Source organism: Phaenicophaeus curvirostris, chromosome 8 (genome assembly GCF_032191515.1).
Source record: "Phaenicophaeus curvirostris isolate KB17595 chromosome 8, BPBGC_Pcur_1.0, whole genome shotgun sequence".
NCBI classification, from domain to species: domain Eukaryota; kingdom Metazoa; phylum Chordata; class Aves; order Cuculiformes; family Cuculidae; genus Phaenicophaeus; species Phaenicophaeus curvirostris.
The window spans coordinates 16,296,058-16,313,952 of NC_091399.1; the positions used below are offsets into that span (position 1 = coordinate 16,296,058).

The 17,895-nt window shown below is 48.1% G+C and overlaps 1 protein-coding gene across 1 annotated transcript; it reads right to left on the reverse strand.

Moving 5' to 3' along the window:
* Positions 1 to 2,694: 2,694 nt before the first annotated feature.
* LOC138723306 (tudor domain-containing protein 5-like) lies at positions 2,695 to 17,588 on the reverse strand. The gene is given in 15 exon segments (XM_069862254.1): positions 2,695 to 2,817; positions 3,254 to 3,400; positions 5,158 to 5,325; positions 6,696 to 6,896; positions 7,836 to 7,926; positions 8,702 to 8,887; positions 9,738 to 9,985; positions 12,760 to 12,887; positions 13,629 to 13,769; positions 13,772 to 14,059; positions 14,724 to 14,856; positions 14,858 to 14,920; positions 15,860 to 15,927; positions 17,125 to 17,265; positions 17,321 to 17,588. Coding segments are annotated over 15 exon segments (2,394 nt in total).
* Positions 17,589 to 17,895: the final 307 nt, after the last annotated feature.

Here is a 17,895-nt window from a genome sequence, read left to right on the forward strand (position 1 = left end):
GAGTTTGGGTTGAAAGACAGCTTTAAAGATCGTCTCATACCATCAATAAACTTCTTATGCTGGGCTTTTAACCGTTTCAGCGTTCGTGTTAAATCCCACCTTGAGCCTTTCTTGGGGCTCAGCAGCAAAACACACCTCTGGCACATTTCGGGGTGGGCAGAGCGGCCCCTGAAGCCCTGAAGAACAGTCCAGGCAGCAGCAAAGCAGCTGAATGTCAGCATTCGCAGCCAGGGCACATCTCTTCCCACAACTTTTCTCTGCATTAATAAACTCAGGCCCAAGAGGATTTCTTGCCACAGGCAAAGAGCTACGTAAACAAGGCCAATGTCAAGCTTCAAGCCTTTTCTTACTGGATTCTTTATAGATCTCATTCAATATCTGTACCACGGGATTCCCGATGCTTCGTAGGTGTGGCATCCCGATCCATCAACAATTCAGAGCATCCTTCTCTCGGGGAAGGAGATTTCCTTTTGCAAGTTCTCAACATCACCATGGACTGAGGCCACAGCTGGGATACAACCACCTCTCCTAAGAGCAAGGAGCGTGTGGAGCATCCGTGAAGTCAAAAATCAAAAAACCATTTCCCCACACAATGTCAAAACTGCTTGTGCGCTGAGGGAGTGAGGGATAGGTAGTCCACTTCCCTCTCCTAAACTTAGAAGATATATAGCACAACGTCACACTCTAATGCAGTGCTTCAGAACAACAGCCAAGAGCAATAAATCAGTACCAAATCAAACCGTTTTCCTGAAACATTAAACATTTCTGAACAAAGAAAACAACAGCGTGGTCATATCGGTGGCCTTTGCTACTCCAGGCAGCCTTCCTTGGCAGTTGCTCAGCCTTCTTCCCCTCTTCTCAAGTTCTTTCTCAGGCTGGGGAACCACTGCAAGTAGGAACCGCAAGTGGCTAAGCGAGCAGCTGGGAACAAGGCAGCTAGCGTGACAGGAGGGACAAGCAGTTTCAGAGACGGCGCTTGGTCACACAGCCCGCTGGCACCGCACAGGCCAACCTCGGCACTTCTGGGCAAGTCTGTTCCTCACTTCCTCTTTCCCTGCATAAGGAGGAACACAGAAAAGAAAGACGGCATCAACAATGGCAACTCTCAGAGCTCCACTTTAGACTGATGTCCCTTTTGCCTAGACCTTACCGGGTCATGGCGAGAGGGCTTTCTACTGCACAGACAACTGGTATTGAGGACTCTTCAAGAGAGGGAAGTGTCTGCAAAGGTATATCAAAAACTCATGAGAAGGCAGGATTAGTACATTCCCTTCATCGACTGCCCTGGTCTGTATCCTCTCTCAATTGGAAGGAGAGCAACTGGATAATTTAAAAACAAAACACCAGTAATTACTAACAACTTTGGCCAAAGGGCAGCTCTCCTGCACAGCAAGCTGGAAAGAGGAACACATTAGCACAAGATACAAATCACCACGTCTTAGCAAAGAGCGAACAGCCGGCTCACCTCTCGGCAGCCCCACGCAGAACAAATTATGGCAGCAGAGGGAGTTTCTGCAAGGGAGCGGGAACAGAGTCAGAGGCCGTCGCTCTGCATTTCTGCTCAAATTAAGCAAGTTCCAGGGACGATTACCCACCTTTCGGCCACAGACAGGTAATACAGCCAACGTTTGTATTTGTTAATGCAGCCCGGACGAGAAAGATAGCGAAACAACAGACAAGCAACTATTCCCCTTGCCCAACTACGGCTGTTCAAAAATCCGGTACTTGCTCTCTAGGCTTCTTCTGTTGTCAAGGCAGCAGAAGAGAGCCATCCATCCTCACAAGGGGTGAATCGCCATTCAAAGCTGCTTCACACTTGGGTGGAAGTGTGATCAGAGGATTAGCCCACAACAAAACAATTGTTGTCACAAAAAAAAAAAAGGATTTAAACAACATAAACTGGCCTCCCCAGGGGACCACAAGGTGCTCCTGAAGCAGCACGGAGAGCTACACGGCTGGGCAGCAGAAATTCTGCGCTGATAGGACACCCATACAGAATAACTTGGATGAGAGGTGAATCCAATTAACCAACCGGACTCTGCTCGATACCCACCAGCCCACTGTAAAATCCCCACCTGACATGCAGTAAAAATAAAAACTGCTAGGACAAGAGTTTAAAAAAAAAAAAAAAAGAACCAAACAGATGTAAAAGATGACTATCACCTCCTCTTGCCACCCATGCTATCCTCACTGGGATAGGCAGCATCACTGCCACTCCACAGCAAAGCAGAAACAGACAGGGTGCAAGGGTGGACGCTAAAAATGTCTGTTAGCACACAAGAGGCAGATGAGAGCAGGTACCCTAGAGAGTGTTTGAGGAGCAGGGAGTAGCCAGGCCTTCTCTGGTCCAGTTAGCAAATCCCTATGCTTTGGAACTCGCCGTTTAATACTTGTGGGGATGTACTTAAGTCAGCTCACAAGGACCCTATTGCTATCTGCTCATCTGCCTACTTCTCATCTCACCTCATTGTACTTTCTCCCCACGCTTCCTAGGAGAGGTTTTCCCTCCTCTCTCCTTCTCTCAAGGTCCCTTTCCAGCTTGCTTTCCCTCCATCCCCTTCAGGTAACATCTCCCAGCGCCACCAGTTCTTCCAGCTCTGCTTTAGACTATCTGAGAGCCAACTTCCCCCTCGGCCTTCTACAAAGCGCTTTGTCTCAGTCACTCTCAATCTCCAGATGGGTAAGGAGCTGCGGTTATCCAAAACCTTGCAGGCACACTCCCATTTCCAGCTCTATAACACCTTCTGTGACTCGACAAACCCTGAGTGACGCCGGCTCCCTGCTGAACCCAAAGGAGAGCGCAGGCCAAAGGCCATGCTGCAGGCCCGGCCAGACTCATTACCATTATCATTAACCACTATTTAAGCAGTAAAGTTGTGTTACTGGTGCCACACAATGCCTCAAAGCACAGCCCAAAATGCCACCCTCTCAAACCCATCCCCCTAACCCAGGGGGGACCTCTGAGTGATCCAGGAAAACCCCACAATGACTCCCAGTAACCCTCAGGACTGTGCATGAAAGAGAAAGAAGAGTAGTCTGCTGCCCACCACACCTCAATGCACCAGCAGAGCACTAGTCGAGCACCCGAGCACCCGTAACACCAGAAACAACAGCAAGGAGGAAAACACAGCCCCGAGGCCATGCCAGACACTTTAAAAAAAACAAAACAAAAACCACAGGTCAAAGCAATTCACACAACCTAAAACCAAGAATAACCCTCCTCAACTGCAATAGCTCTGCTCAGGGCTCTCACCTTAGCCTCTGTGATGAGCTCTGGAGGACTTTCTTTTGTATCCTCCTGGGCAGGTTCAGGGTCTCGGTCCGTTGTGCTTTGCACACTGGCTTCATCCAAAGCTGGCCACACATCCCCCTCTAACTCCTCCTCAGCAGAGAGGTGCCACTGCCAAGGAGACGGACAAAGCAAGGAAAGCTACTGACTCCCACTTTCATTTCTGTACTCCACAGGAAAACTTACCACCTGGAAAGGACAGTTTTATCTGAGCAATCTTTTCTGGTTATTGCTTGCTGCCTTCTGAGGAATTTCACCATGGAGAAGTGCCTTCACACAGCACAGCTGAGACAACTCAGCGTCCAGCCATTTTGCACTTAAGGGCAGAGGAGGGGGTCGAGTTAATCCTGACAAGGCAAATCTAAGATTGGACAACACAAAGGGAGTTCCCCACTGCCAAAGAGGAGTTCCCAGAAAACGCTAGCCGAGCAGTACCAAGAGTCAGACGTATTTCATCCCAGTTCTAAACATTTTGAGCAATTATTAGAGTTGATACTGATGGTGACATCAGTGATGCACCGAGGAGGAGAGGAATCGTTTCGAGCAACTAAACAGAATAGCAGAAAAGAGAGGATTACTGTTCCTGGAAAAGGATTCTAAGACCCTTCAAAACAGAAGAAAACCTGAAGGCACTTACATTCCTCTAGTCTCCAAATTGCCAGCTCTGTCTGACATTTACACACATGGATCTTGCTGCACTTAACCAGATTTTACCATAAAAATCACAATAAACTCAGATTTGCAGAGTCTCGGTCACATTCATTTCTCCCACATAAAGACGATGTTTGGGACCTTCAGTTCAGATGATGTATTGACAGTGCAAGCCCACCAATATCCAACACGTGCAGCTTATAGTTTCCCTAGCCCAGACACACAGTTGGCTAAAATAAAACCTGGCTAAAATGACCGCTTTACAAGTTACCGACATTACAGTAACTCTTACGTTTTTACGTTTCAGAGGAATGTCAGAAAAACAGCCCTGGAGCCGGCCCACTGCTGAACACTTCAACAGCTGACAGTTACTTGGCGTCAGTAGTAAAATGTGTCATGAAAAAACTACAATTTAAATCACACAAAAGTAGAGAGACTGACCTGTAAAACAATACCCCTGGTGTTTCTAACGGTACCGTGCTAGACTGCACTCAAGACCTGGATTTTACTCCCTGCTTAACCCCTCTGTTCATCATTCTTTTTCATCCATTAAATAATAGCAAAGGGCTCCTCTCTTCAACCTGCTCTGAAATCAAAGGCGTACAGCAGTATCCAGACCAGGGTAGCGGTCGCTTTTAGAGTTAACTTTTAAAAAAAACTCCAGTCGTGTACAACTTTAACCCCTGTAACAACCAAGACTGCAAATGGATTCCTTTCGGAGAAGTTTAAAATGAGCAAGACCCTTAAGGCAAACAAGACATCACTAGTTCTTCTGCTCCTTTCCCACACGTAAATGACACCCCGAGTTATTACACATCCTTTGCCAAACCCCAGAGACACTAGAGGAGACCACACCACCTCTTGGCTCCTGGGGTGCAAACTAGGAAACTGCTAAGTCAAACTGATCTCAGGGATCTGGTACTGGTCTGAGTTCTTGGAGTCCATTCTCCCTCTAACTCAAAAACGATGGTGCACATGGAAGGTTGGAGAACTCACTGAGCACAGACTCCCTGAAGTCTGCAAAGGGATCAGAGGTCAAGCAGCGACGGACCTATTTATGGTCCACGTGTAATTGTTGTTACGTCACGGTTCTGCTTGCTTTTTATAAAAGCAAAGGAAAAAAAACCACTCCACAAGACACTGCATAGGACTAAGCCAACACATCTACTGATCCCTGGAGCCAATTCCACTGAACGATAGTCACACCGCAGCCAAACTCTCACCTGCTCCCACAGCTCATCCTCATCCAGCTTCGAGCTTGCTATGTCACTATTTACGTTCAAAGATTCCTGCTGCAAGCGAAGGTGTGGCTCCACGGGTTCAGCATTCTCCTGCTTTCTGCTGGGCTCAAGATACAAGGCTGAAGGATTCACTTCCTCAAATCCCTACGAACAAATAAAACCCCAACAGCTGAGTCAAGAAAAGTAAGTTGTCACCACCATAAAGAATAAAAAGAATTCTAATGGGTTTTACAAAGAAGCACGCCACCCACAAGTGAGCTCTGAATTCTTGTAGAAATTGTCTTACTAAGAAAATCAACTCCCTCCAGCAATAAAATCACCCAGCAATAGCCCCCTACCCGCTAAATGGAACACGCACACGCAAAAAGACAATTATTGGATTTAATCCTGCCAAAATACGCATTCTGCATCTACTAAACGAAACAACAGATACAAGCACTCCGGGCTGCAAAGCCTGACTTTCTGCTGAGATACAAAACTGTTGCAGCACCTTTCTAAAGGTTTTCATATCCACAGACTTCTTGCTGAAACCGAGCTGAGACATTCAGGCAACACTGATGGGCCTAAATCATAAATGCTCTCTGTGCTGGCTCACAGCTTGAATCTCTGCTCAAGGCACAACATGCAATCTACCCTGGTTACACCGTCCAGCACTATACATGTCACTGGCAAAGAAAGAGACTTTGTAAGCCAAGACCATATCTATAATTCAGTTTAACGGCACAACCAATCTCCGGGGCCTAGAGCAGGAAAGGCCAAAATTATTTATTTAACTACCCTGTTCCTCACTCAACTGCCCGTGCCACTGGCTAGCAGAAAAAATGGATATCAGACTGGATATCAGACAAAAAAAATTTTCACAGAAAGGGTCATCGGGCACTGGTAGAGGCTGCCCAGGGAGGTGGTTGAGTCACTGTCCCTGGAGGTGTTTAAAAGACAGGCAGACAAGGTGCTCAGGGACACGGTTTAGCGGCAGATAGGAATGGTTGGACTCTACGATCCAACCTGGCAATTCTACGATTCTATGCAGCGCTACTTGAAGCCAGACAGTAACATCTAATGGACTTGCTCTCATGGTCTGGATGACTCGGAGGCCTCAACTTATGACTAACAAAACCTACCGGAATTAACAATGTTTAGAAAAGTTACAAATACAACTCCTCAATTCCATCCCAGCTTGGCCTCATGTTCAGAACATCTATTTTCCTTTTCGGCAATATTAACAAGCTAATCCACTTTAAAAATCCACTCTTAGAAGTCAGGATGAAAAGAATTTGTTCTGCTAAACCAGAACATCTCTGCTGTATCATCGAATTCCACCTTAACCAAAAAGAAAGCTGTCACCATAGACACCGTGGGATACAGCCCCAAAACAGTAAATTGCAGGGAAGCAGGGAATACCGGTTTTGCTCTTCACAAAACTACTTGCTTCAAGGTAAAGATCTCTCCACTACAGGCACCCAACCAATCCTTTCCCTGCCTTTCCTGTCAGAAGCACACGCCTCCCTCCTGACCTGGGAAGGAACCTTCTTCCCACAGATGTCAGCACATCCCCTACTGCTCAAGACAGCGTGGAAGTAGATATCGTCCTTAGTGGCTGCGTCACACAGGAAGAGATGACAAATGCCATTCACATATTCATCCACGACGCCCACAAGTAGCTTGGAATCACACAGCTTCTTGAATAGGAGAATCGCATCATTGGACCGTGAACCCTGAAGAAGAAACAAGAATGTTAAGTTACTATAAACAGATCAACATCCAATGCCCGAGATTTGTCCTTGTGAGTACTTGTCAAGAAGGCAGTGAAGCCAGGTCAGGCTAGGGACAAATACAGGGAAGTCAGGCAGACAAGCTTCCCAGCACTGAAGTAAATCAAACTACCCCAAGGCCGCAGTGCTAGGCACACTGGGAAGCCCTTTCACCCTAAACGTCTGTTTTCAAACACGGTTCAATGGTGTTCACCGCTCATTTTTACCACAACTGCCTAAAATATTGTTGCGTCTTTCTTTTTTAATTTCTGGAATCACATAATTAGAGACTTTAAAAGTGTCAGGTTTTGGAAACTGCTAAGCTTCACTGCAAAGAAAATTGTGATTCTTTAACCCTCAAAAAAACAGAGGAAATAACTTTTTTAAAATAATGTCTTTACAACGCAGAAGAATCAACCGTGCTCATGCGCTTTGCTTCAGAGACTCTATTTCTCAGGTGTCTTGACCAAGAGGCTTCCCACCACGGAGGAACTTTTTTTATGACCTCTATAATCCTTTGGCTACGCTGACTGCATCAAACCAACTCACTCAAAGAAAGCTCTGTCACAGAAGACAGATTTAAAACAGAGGCCTGGAGCTAGCAAGACTTCAGAAGGACCAGGGAGAACTACCGGCAGGGTAAGAAACAAGTCTGTTCATTTGCTTAACGGCAGCTATCTGTTTCTGCAACAATATGAGCAAGAATACTCTGACTGGAAGGAAAACAGACAGCGGAAGAGCAATCCCCTGCAGAGACAGACACTTAGGCAGTCACACTCCGCTGAACATAACAGCAGCAGGACCCAAATTATTCCAAAGGTTTGCCCTTGTCAGGAGAAAAAGCCAACCTCGACTTGATGGCTGTCATGCATACGTCAAAGAAAACTGCATGTGAGCACGTACCCCCACGGGTTTTACCCACGCCAAGGAACACGGGATGGCCTCAGCAGGGAGCTTCAAGTAGCACCGCCTACAACGCAAAAAAACCCAAAACCTGTTACAGGAGTAAAGGAGCAAAACCAGGCAGAAGAGCAGAACTTCCTCCTCTTCTGGGTTTTAAGATCAGCTTAGGAATAGAGAGGCACATATCGCATTTTGTGCTTACGAATAAAGCCCGACAGCAGCTTTGGAAAACACTCCGTAGCCAGAGAAGGGGCACAGCAGAAATAGCAATAACAACCGGTCCCTTATGCCTTCCCTTGCCCAAGCATCCTCTCCTCATAACCTCTTTTGATAAGAAAGTTATGGACAGAGAAAAATCACTTTTGAAACACAGAATGCCTATGGCCAGGCATGAATAGAGGCAAATGAGAGGGCAGAAGCAAATATGGGGAAGGTACTGAATTACAGAGGAGAACGAGTACCTCTGACACCACAAATGCTCCCAACTGGGAGGATGTCTGTTCAAGAGATGTTTACGTCCATTCACAAAACTCAGGGAAGAGGATTAGGGAGCTTGCTCGAAAGTGACAGAAAGGGGCAAGAGTGAATAAAGGAAGAGGAAAGGGTTTAGCCCACAGCGATGATAAGCAAAGGGCTTGGAGTGATCTGCACCGCAGATCTTGTTCTTAACGTCACCTCACGCATTAACATGTAAGCAAGGAAGTACCTGCAAGGCACTGCTACGGGAAAAAAAAATCCAAATAGACACTTTCTAGGAAACCTGCGTGGTGGGATGTCTTCCTGGAGAGTGACAGGCCCAGCAGCCTCACCCTCATCCCTGGGAAGGCGATGGAACAGCTAATCCTGAGAACCATTTCCAGGCAAACCTTCGGACGATTCCCAGGTTTCCGTAATCTGCGTAGAACACCTCTGCTTCTTGGTCATTGATCACGCGGTGGATGATAACGCGGTACCACCATTTTGAGACCGTTACACAGCAAAGCTGTCCAGGACGTACTGAAGACTCAGGCATGACAGAACGATCAGAAACAAGTTTACTCAAGTAACAGTGTCTGCCAGAGATCACAATGAAAAACTGTGCTTGGTAGGACGCAGGAGATGGATAAACAGAAATACACTTCAGGGTTCAGAAGAATCCTCATTTCTCAAAGCCTCCACGAGACCGATTTTCAGGAGTTGTTCTAATAGATAGTTTATGTTTCTGTTCTACTTAAACCAAGTGACAATAAATACACAAACCTAAACTTTTAACATTTAAATTGTATTCTTGGGGTCCAACAAAAAGTTAACTAATGGGCGTTAATCAGCGACTAAATACAGCCATTCTAGTCGTTCACTTTTAACATTACCCTGACTTGGCACAGGGCTTCTTACGAGCCAGGTTCCGGAGTCCTGGCTTACACACACAGTACCTGTCTGCAGCCTGTGACCACACGTTTGCCCCACGGACATCCAGTATTTACTTTGGCACACGACTAACAGCAACTGCAGCGTAGTGGAAGAGTCCCAAACGCACAACGTACCTGACAGACAAACCCACTGATGGGGTTTTGCTTTCAAATATAGATATGACTAAGGCTTATTACCTGCTGCTTTTGGTAAGTGCTGGAGATGGAAGTAAAAGCCTTAACCAAGCACATTAGCAATAGCAATGTCAACAATACAGAACCCTCAAGTTCCTTTCCACAACTTTTCCAGGCTTTTAAAGTTTAAGACCGTCTAGGACACAGCCAAACTATTAGCGATACTTACTGCTTGCTAGATAAAAGGAATGGGGAAGCATTATGATTATGTGATTTAGTACGGCACTGGCATCTCCATATCCAGAAGTCAAGCCTGTAGTGACCGTAACAAACAGCTGGGTGCCCTGTTCCCTCAGTGCAAATACCCAGGTAATAGCACAGAATCAGCATAGCACGTCCTCCCCTCATCTCAAACATCATATCCTGGAGTTTATCGGATGTTTCTGCGTGGCACGCTTGGATGTAGAACCGGCTAGGAGAGATTATACATTCCACAAAGACTCCCACCAAACACAAGCGCTCCAATGGTGGGAAACCGCAAAGGCTTCTGTCCTGAACAGCATCAGGGGGAATTTCTGGAGTCGTTGCCAGATTGAAGATTGACAGCTTCAAATCTAAATCTTGACACTACAAAGGGACAAGAGGAAAGTAGCGCTCAGAAGTCTTGCTACGCCCTGAACACACATAACTGGCCTCTGCATTAAGGTAAAAAAATAGTTCTGCTTTCCTGGGAACCCATGAATTACTGAAGATCAGAGAATCCCAACAAATAGCGCAAACTCGGATTAAAACTGTCCCTGGGATCCTAACATCTATTCTCACACCCTCCACCTTCCTTCTCTCTTTCCTCCCTCCAGTGTAAAGAGGGGTGCAACAAAAATACCTTCCTCATATTCCTTCAAGGAATGAAGAAGAGGAACTGATGACACGTTATGTATTTAGACAAAGATATTGAATGGCTACTGATAAAGAGAAAAAAAAAATCAAAAACTCACACCAAAAAAACCCACCTGCTTGTTGGATTTTACCCCAAAAAAAAATCTATCTTCTGTCCCCATGAAAGAGCACATGACTGAAGCAGAAAAACTATCTGAAAACAATTCAAGACACAGAAGGCACAAATGCATCTCACACGCACCAGAGCTATTTCCCAAAAGATAAAAACATACAAACGCTACAAATCCTATTCTTTTCTCATTCTAGGCAAATGTGTACATCAGTTCTTGGCACAGCTTGCAATTTTGCATCATTCTTTAGCTGCTGTAAACTTTATTCCACTTGAACCAGCGTGCATGGAAACCTTAATCAGACATCAGCCACTTTCACTGCCTCCAGAGATTCGGTTTGTGCCAACAAACAGCACTCCTCCAGCGTCCAGAAGTCAAAACTATTCCAGCTTTACTCATTGTGAGTATGCTACGAGTTACCACTGCATCACACACCAGACAACTTACAGGAAATTTGTCTTCCAGCACACCCCACTGCTTACACGGCTACAGTCAACCGAGAGACAATACTAGCCCTTCGAACCGTTTCTTAAAAAAGCAGATTAGAGTCTCTCCTGCAGACTGAGCGAGGAAGAACACCCTTGAATTCTTTTTGTTAAAAACTTTGACTAAAACATTGAGTTAACCAGGCAGTTAACATTTTTGAGTTAAAGAGTACCGGAGGGAATTCTTGCCTGAGCAGCAGCAGCACCTCTAAAATCCCCTTACATTTCATGGATTTCCTCCCAGAAGTGCCAGTCAACAGTGATATTGCCAAGGGACAGGTTTGCTCCATGAAAGCTCCTCACGTCAGACTGTTACGGGCACACGTGATGTTTATCACGTAGTTCACACGTTGGCAGAGACAACAGACACTTCTTTGAAAGACGTAGAAATGTCTACTTAAAAAACACCTTCACAAAATAGCAAGAAAATTATAAGAAAAAGGTAAACAACCGAACACACTGTAAAACTAGCCCTAGAAGAGGCACGGCTCGTAAGACTGGCTAACTCCTTGCCTTAAGCCAGAGTGGCAGCTGCCAAGAGTGGTGTGGATGACAACTTTCCTTCTGCTCGGCACGGCAAGAAAAAGCTGCCAAGAGCAGCAGCTCTATATATTTGACCCTTCTCGGGGCCGAGCAGATTGACTCGGCCCTTGTCCCTCATTTGTCCCTTACAACGCTTCCGCTATTGGCGTCTCATCACCAGATACTTCCATACCTTACAGCAGGCCAGGAATCAGGTCGCATCTCTCCCCTCGACTTGGCAGCATCTTGAAATCTTGGTTCACTGCCTACCCAAACACATTCCAGCTCACTTTCCTCCTCTCTAGGGCACTTTTAAAACAAACCAGCAAAACTGGTGCTTCATGACAAACACGAGTTGTACAAACACGTTCCAAGACTCGCCCTGCTAGAATCTTTAAACAGATTCCCTTTGCGACACATAACAAGAAAAAAATGGGGCTACGTGGACCATCTCTCTCCCTTTTCTACCCTTCCCACAAGCAGACTTTGTTTGATCTAGGGAAATTCCCCACGGACTTCATCCCACCAGACAACAAGGTCTTATCAGAAGAGCCTGCCAAAGTTTTCTAAAGGGTATGCTTCTTGAAACACCGCAGAAAGTCCGACTCGTAGCCCTAAGCTTTCAAGTTCATTAAGTGAACAGCACACCAAATTCAGAAAGAATCCCTGCAACCCTTTCCCTGTCTAGGTACTCCAACTGTACAGTTGTGTAGAACCACCAGATGAGCTTGGCAGAGGAAATAATTCGCAGCAGGAGAACTTTCCTGAGAAAACAAAGGCCTAAAGATGCTCAAAAGAGGAAAAAAAAATAGAGGGGGCACAAAGAAATTCTCCCAAGCAGGTCTGGCAGGTCAGAGCCTCTGTACTTCTCCATCCCTTTCTAAAAATACATTGCTAAACCACAACAACAGCAACAAAACTTTCAAGTCCAACCAAAGAGCAGAGTGGCAACGACAGCACTGAGGTCTCCAAGGACCATTCCTCAGCTCTGCCACGTAGCTGCTAGACACTTAAACCCACGCTACTGCAGCAGGGGAAATGTCACACAGCTACTCTCAGAAGGCGGCTATTAAGAACACAAAAAGAATTGTCTCCACTCTTATTGGGGAACAAGATTATGCTTTACTGGCTTTGGATGATCTCCAACAGAGATCTCAAGACCAGAAAGAGACAAGAAAAAGACCTAGGCTGGAGGGCACATAGAGTTATATATCAGGTCAGTATGACTCTGGTCACCTCCAGCCTCATCTAAACTAGGTACAATTTTTTTTTGGAAGCAACAGTGCATCAACAATACAAACCAAGCAAAAACAAAAGCAGTGAAAAAAATTATCACCCCCTGGACGAAGACATGACAAAGCTACAGATCACTCATCCTGCCACTTACTTGTTTGAGGACATCACCCATATCTAGTGCTTGTCCTTCCACCGGCTCTGACTTCTCTTCTGCCGGCAGGTGAAACCACTTGGCATCACGGATGGGTTCCAAAGGAGGCATCTCAATTGCAGGTGCAGCTGTAAAGAGAGTTTAGTTGTTATTCTTTATTTACATATTAAGCAGAAGGAGAATACACCTGGCCATGAAAGCGTACAAGTACTAGTGCCATTTTCCTCATCTCTCGTAGCACCCACAGTCACGGGGATTTGCTTGAGAGGCATCCTTCGCCGTACTAATAAATTCAAGCAAAATAAAACACACTTGCTCTTGCAAGCATGACAGGGGCTAAATAAATTCCTAGAATGATGCTAAGAAAAGTCAGGCATTTGGCAGGAACCTTATGCAATCCTCTGCTTTCTCTCATAGTTGTTAGGGGAACGCTGAGGATATCTACAGGCTCTTCTTCAGAGAAGCAGTATAGCTATGCCTTTCAGATTAGTGCTTCAGCCTCAAAAAGCCCATCTGGAAGGCTTTACCAGCCTGCGGAGCCGACGTGCCAGAGATCCTTCTAGTTTTATTACCTGTTGCCTGGAATTACTAGAAATTCCAGTCCTATACACGCATTCAGAAAGGGCCTTAACATCCCTTCTTTCACCTCGCACTGAAAAACAGTGGCAAACTGTAGAAAACTTCCAGTTAAGCTCTCTGCTACCACAACAACACCCTTGTAACAGCTGCTTCTACAGTACCTCGCAGCCCTTCTGCGCTAAAGCCTAGGGAAACCAGGACTATGACAGCTACTGGAAAGGCAGCAACATCACTTGAAACACAGCTGCTTGGCAGCTACATACTTCCAGTTAAATAATACCCTCCCTCACCTTCCGGCACCTCTTTGTGCGCCCCACCGTGCGGCACCTCTTCCTTCGCTGTCTCACCTTCCGGCTACTTCCTCAGGGTCAGCAAGGAACCTGCTTTTGTCTGCTCAACAACAATGATATCGGACACACTTTCAAGGACTTGAATACAGAGACAAATCCGTATCGCCTATACTGGAACGGCCGGCCAAAGCGTCTGCGATAGGCCCTCTCAAAGTTCCTGAGCAGAAGTGGTGAGGAACTCAGCAGATCCTGCAGCTCAGCCTTCCCAGTCGCTGGCAGGACGGGAGCACTGGCTTTGCGAGGGAGACACTTTGTGTTCCTAGAGGGAAAAGCAGCACGTGCCTTCACAGCATCATTCTTTCGTGACTTAACACTTTCCTCCTGCCTGGCAACCAGTTTTGCAATACCTTTGGTGGTCTCATCTGCAATGGCTACCAAAGAAAGAAAGAAAGAAATTATGAGATTACCAAGACAGCAAACTACTGAAAACTTTATACAAGCAAAGGTCCTCCTCTTTCCTGTTCTCGCCACCCACCCTCTTCAGAAGCAGGCGTGTCTTTCAAAACCAATCACACTAGATCCGATTTCCAACAGGGTAACTTTTACCCTCCCGTTGCGAACTGAAATGAACCAGATGAAACAGCCAAGAACCAACCTGCACCCTCATCCCTAGAAATCCAGATCCAAGCAGAAAGGCGGGTCCAATTCTTGGATACAGGATCACAAAAGGAAACTCATCTGCTGCAAGTTTCGTTGGGAAAATGATAGAAGTTCTTTGATACAGACTGAACTTCCTATAAAAACGTTACTGCAGTTTCTAAACCAAGAGCAGAGTGCAAAATGTACAAAAAGAACTGGAAGCCTCTGTTATTTTCCAGGAGGAAGGAGGAGAAAAGTACAAAAAGGCAGATTAAGACACAGTAAAAAACATCAACGGCAAAAAAATTAAACAGAGCTATATGAGAAAAAGAGTGACAGAGATACGTGACCTACAGCTCTGGCAATTCATTCTGCACCTCCTGGTTTTAGAGCATCGCTTCATACCAGTATGAGGTTCCAAACAACTCCTCCACTTTTACGGAAATAAAACCTCACCTTTGAGGATAAACGTGCCTTTCTCCTGAGGACAGATTCTGACAACGTCAGGCATTTTTGCCACCAGCTCCAAGGTGCATTGGAAGCCCAGGTCACGTAGAGGGAGAGGTTTGCCCATCATGGCCATGTACTCCCCTCTCCAGCTGTGCTGGGGTTAAACCCTCTTTATCGGTAATAAGCAGCGACCTCACCTCCTTCTTCCAGGCGTGGGGTCTCCTTGCTCTGTCCTACGTGCTCCCTTGCCCCCCACAGAACTCCATGCATCTCTAATTCCAGGAAGGAGGATGCCCTCTCGCCCCTCACAGACCATGAAGCACCTTCCCTGTACCCCTAAACGCTACCCTACCCACCCCAGAGCTCCCTGGGCCCCTAATTCCCTCCTTCTCCTCCTCCTCCGCGAGGGCGGAGCCACCGCCTCCTGGCGGGAAAATGGCGGCGTGGGGGAGGAGAAGGCAGGAATTTTCCCCTGTTGGAGCAGCCCCTGCGGGTCAGTGGCACCTGAGCCCCCCTTCCGAGGGAGGAAAGGCAGAGCCCGAGGGCCAAAAAGCACCAGCTGTGCTTCCCCGCTGGGCTCCCCGTGCCCCCTTGCCCCTCGCAGAGCTCCCTGCATCCCTAATCCCAGGCATGGGGAGTCCCCCCCGTCCCCCTCACACAGCTCCCTGCATCCCTAATTCCAGCCCCACGTGCCCCCTTGCCCCTCACAGAGCTCCCTGCATCCCTAATTCCAGCCCCACGTGCTCCCTTGCCCCTCACAGAGCTCCCTGCATCCCTAATCCCAGGCATGAGGAGTCCCCCCTGTCCCCCTCACACAGCTCCCTGCATCCCTAATCCCAGGCATGAGGAGTCCCCCCTGTCCCCCTCACACAGCTCCCTGCATCCTTAATTCCAGCCCCACGTGCTCCCTTGCCCCTCACAGAGCTCCCTGCACCCCTAAACCCGGGCATGGGGATTCTCTGCCCCTCAGAGAGACCCCCCTGCCCTTAATCCCAGGCGTGGGGTCTCCTTGCTCTGTCCTACGTGCTCCCTTGCCCCCCACAGAACTCCATGCATCCTTAATTCCAGGAAGGGGGATGCACCCTCGCCCCTCACAGACCATGAAGAACCTTCCCTGTACCCCCAAGCGCTCCCCTACTCACCCCAGAGCTCCCTGAGCCCCTAATTCCCTCCTTCTCCTCCTCCTCCGCGAGGGCGGAGCCGCCGCCTCCTGGCGGGAAAATGGCGGGGTGGGGGAGGAGGAGGCGGGAATTTTCCCCTGTTGGAGCAGCCCCTGCGGGTCAGTGGCACCTGAGCCCCCCTTCTGAGGGGGGAAAGGCAGAGCCCGAGGGCCAAAAAGCACCAGCTGTGCTTCCCCGCTGGGCTCCCCGTGCCCCCTTGCCCCTCGCAGAGCTCCCTGCATCCCTAATCCCAGGCATGGGGAGTCCCCCCTGTCCCCCTCACACAGCTCCCTGCATCCCTAATCCCAGGCATGGGGAGTCCCCCCTGTGTCCCAAGTGGGAAACGCTCATTCACTGGTAAAACCTTGAAAAGGATCAAGTCTTTGAGGCAAAGGCAATAACATTTTTGGTTTACAATTCGGTGCTGAATTGGATGCCCTTCTAGAAAAAGGCCTCACGCTTTACAAAAGCAGTGGGTATATATACTAGTTTTAGGCAAAGAATAGTGTAAATCCTCAAAGAATGAAACGGAGGCAATGGCATTGCTGGACAGTGAGCAGCAAGAGGGAGGTATGGATTATGGAAGGGGAAGGGCTGGAAAGCTGTGGGCTCTTTGACCCTGTACGGCCACAGAATAACTCCGCACGGTGAGTGCCATCGCACCCACCTGGCACAGACACAGTTTTCCTTGGGGTGAGACACGGGAGACCCCAGCCAGCCTCACAGCCTCCTGGTGCTGTAGAGCTAGAGTGATCACGCAGGTTCTTGGCATGTGAACCTCCCTCCAGACCTGCTGGCTCTGCAGAGAGCTCCAAAGGCAAAGGGGCAAGAAGGGAAGAGCTCGAGAAGATCTAAGTGGGAGACGCGCAGGGACGCTAACTTCACTGCTGGTCCGCCCTCTGGGTCTAGGTACCCCAGAAGGAATCTATTTCCAGGCCATACCTGCAGGTTTTCCCTCACAACAAAGGTCAGCCAGGTCAAGACGCCCCGTCCTGGCTTTGGGGAGATGGGGAAGGTCATTTTGACCCGAGCACCCCAGTCAGCCCCCACGCCTCGGTGTGACCGCTGGAGGGCGCAGGGAGATTTCAGTAGCACCAGCGGCTCGGTCCCACCGCATCAGGGAGCTGGGATGCGACTGAACTCCTGTTCCAAAGGGCCTGAGATCCTCTGACAGGGAAGGGCGCTTCAGGCTGTGCACGTTGAAATCAACTTCCTATTCGCCATCTTTCTCTTTGCCCTTAGCTCACCTCTCCCGACGGACTTCTGGGCTCCCAGGTCAGCCAACAAATTGCTCCTTCCAAACCCTTGGACACCGCTTGGTGCCTGCAGGTCTTCAGCCTGAAGGCTGCTCTCCAGTCGAGGCCCCACGGGGAAGCACGGCTCCATTTCTGGCAGTAAAGCGGGGACGAAACCTGTCGGTGCATCCTGGCAGCTCCTGCTCACCTGAGCCAGCTCCAGGGAGAGCAAATGGTTCACACGCGCCGGGTTTAGGCAAAGGCCAACACTGAAGCTGACGGGCCCGGGCGCTTGTCAGGCTGTCGGTATTTTGGGAGCTGGCCTCTGCTAACACAGTCCTTTTGTATTTCTCCCTAGGAGTAAAGTCTCCAGGTCTGGGCATCTGTGAGTGGCTTCTGACCATCTTGTCTTTCCTGTTCATCATAATGACCTTCCCCGTTTCTGTCTGGTTCTGCATGAAGGTGAGAATGGTCATGGGGCCTCCCCAGGCTTAGTAGTCGGTGTCTGATGTGGACGTAACTCACTGGTTCGGCATGTTTTGGACGTGAGCATAAAGCTTTTTCTGGGTCTAAGGTTCTATTTACACTTCTTCAACCCATCGTTAATTTTGACTTTCCTTCCTCGCACATTGCTGCAACAAAGGGCTGCACAGGGATCTTCCGCTACCTCTCAAATACTCCTGCTGAATTATCAGCAGGCAAGGGCTTAGGTTTCTCTTTTGCTGAACAGCTTGCAGGTCTGTTCACTTTCAAACATCGCCTTCAGCACACCCAGCCCAGAGA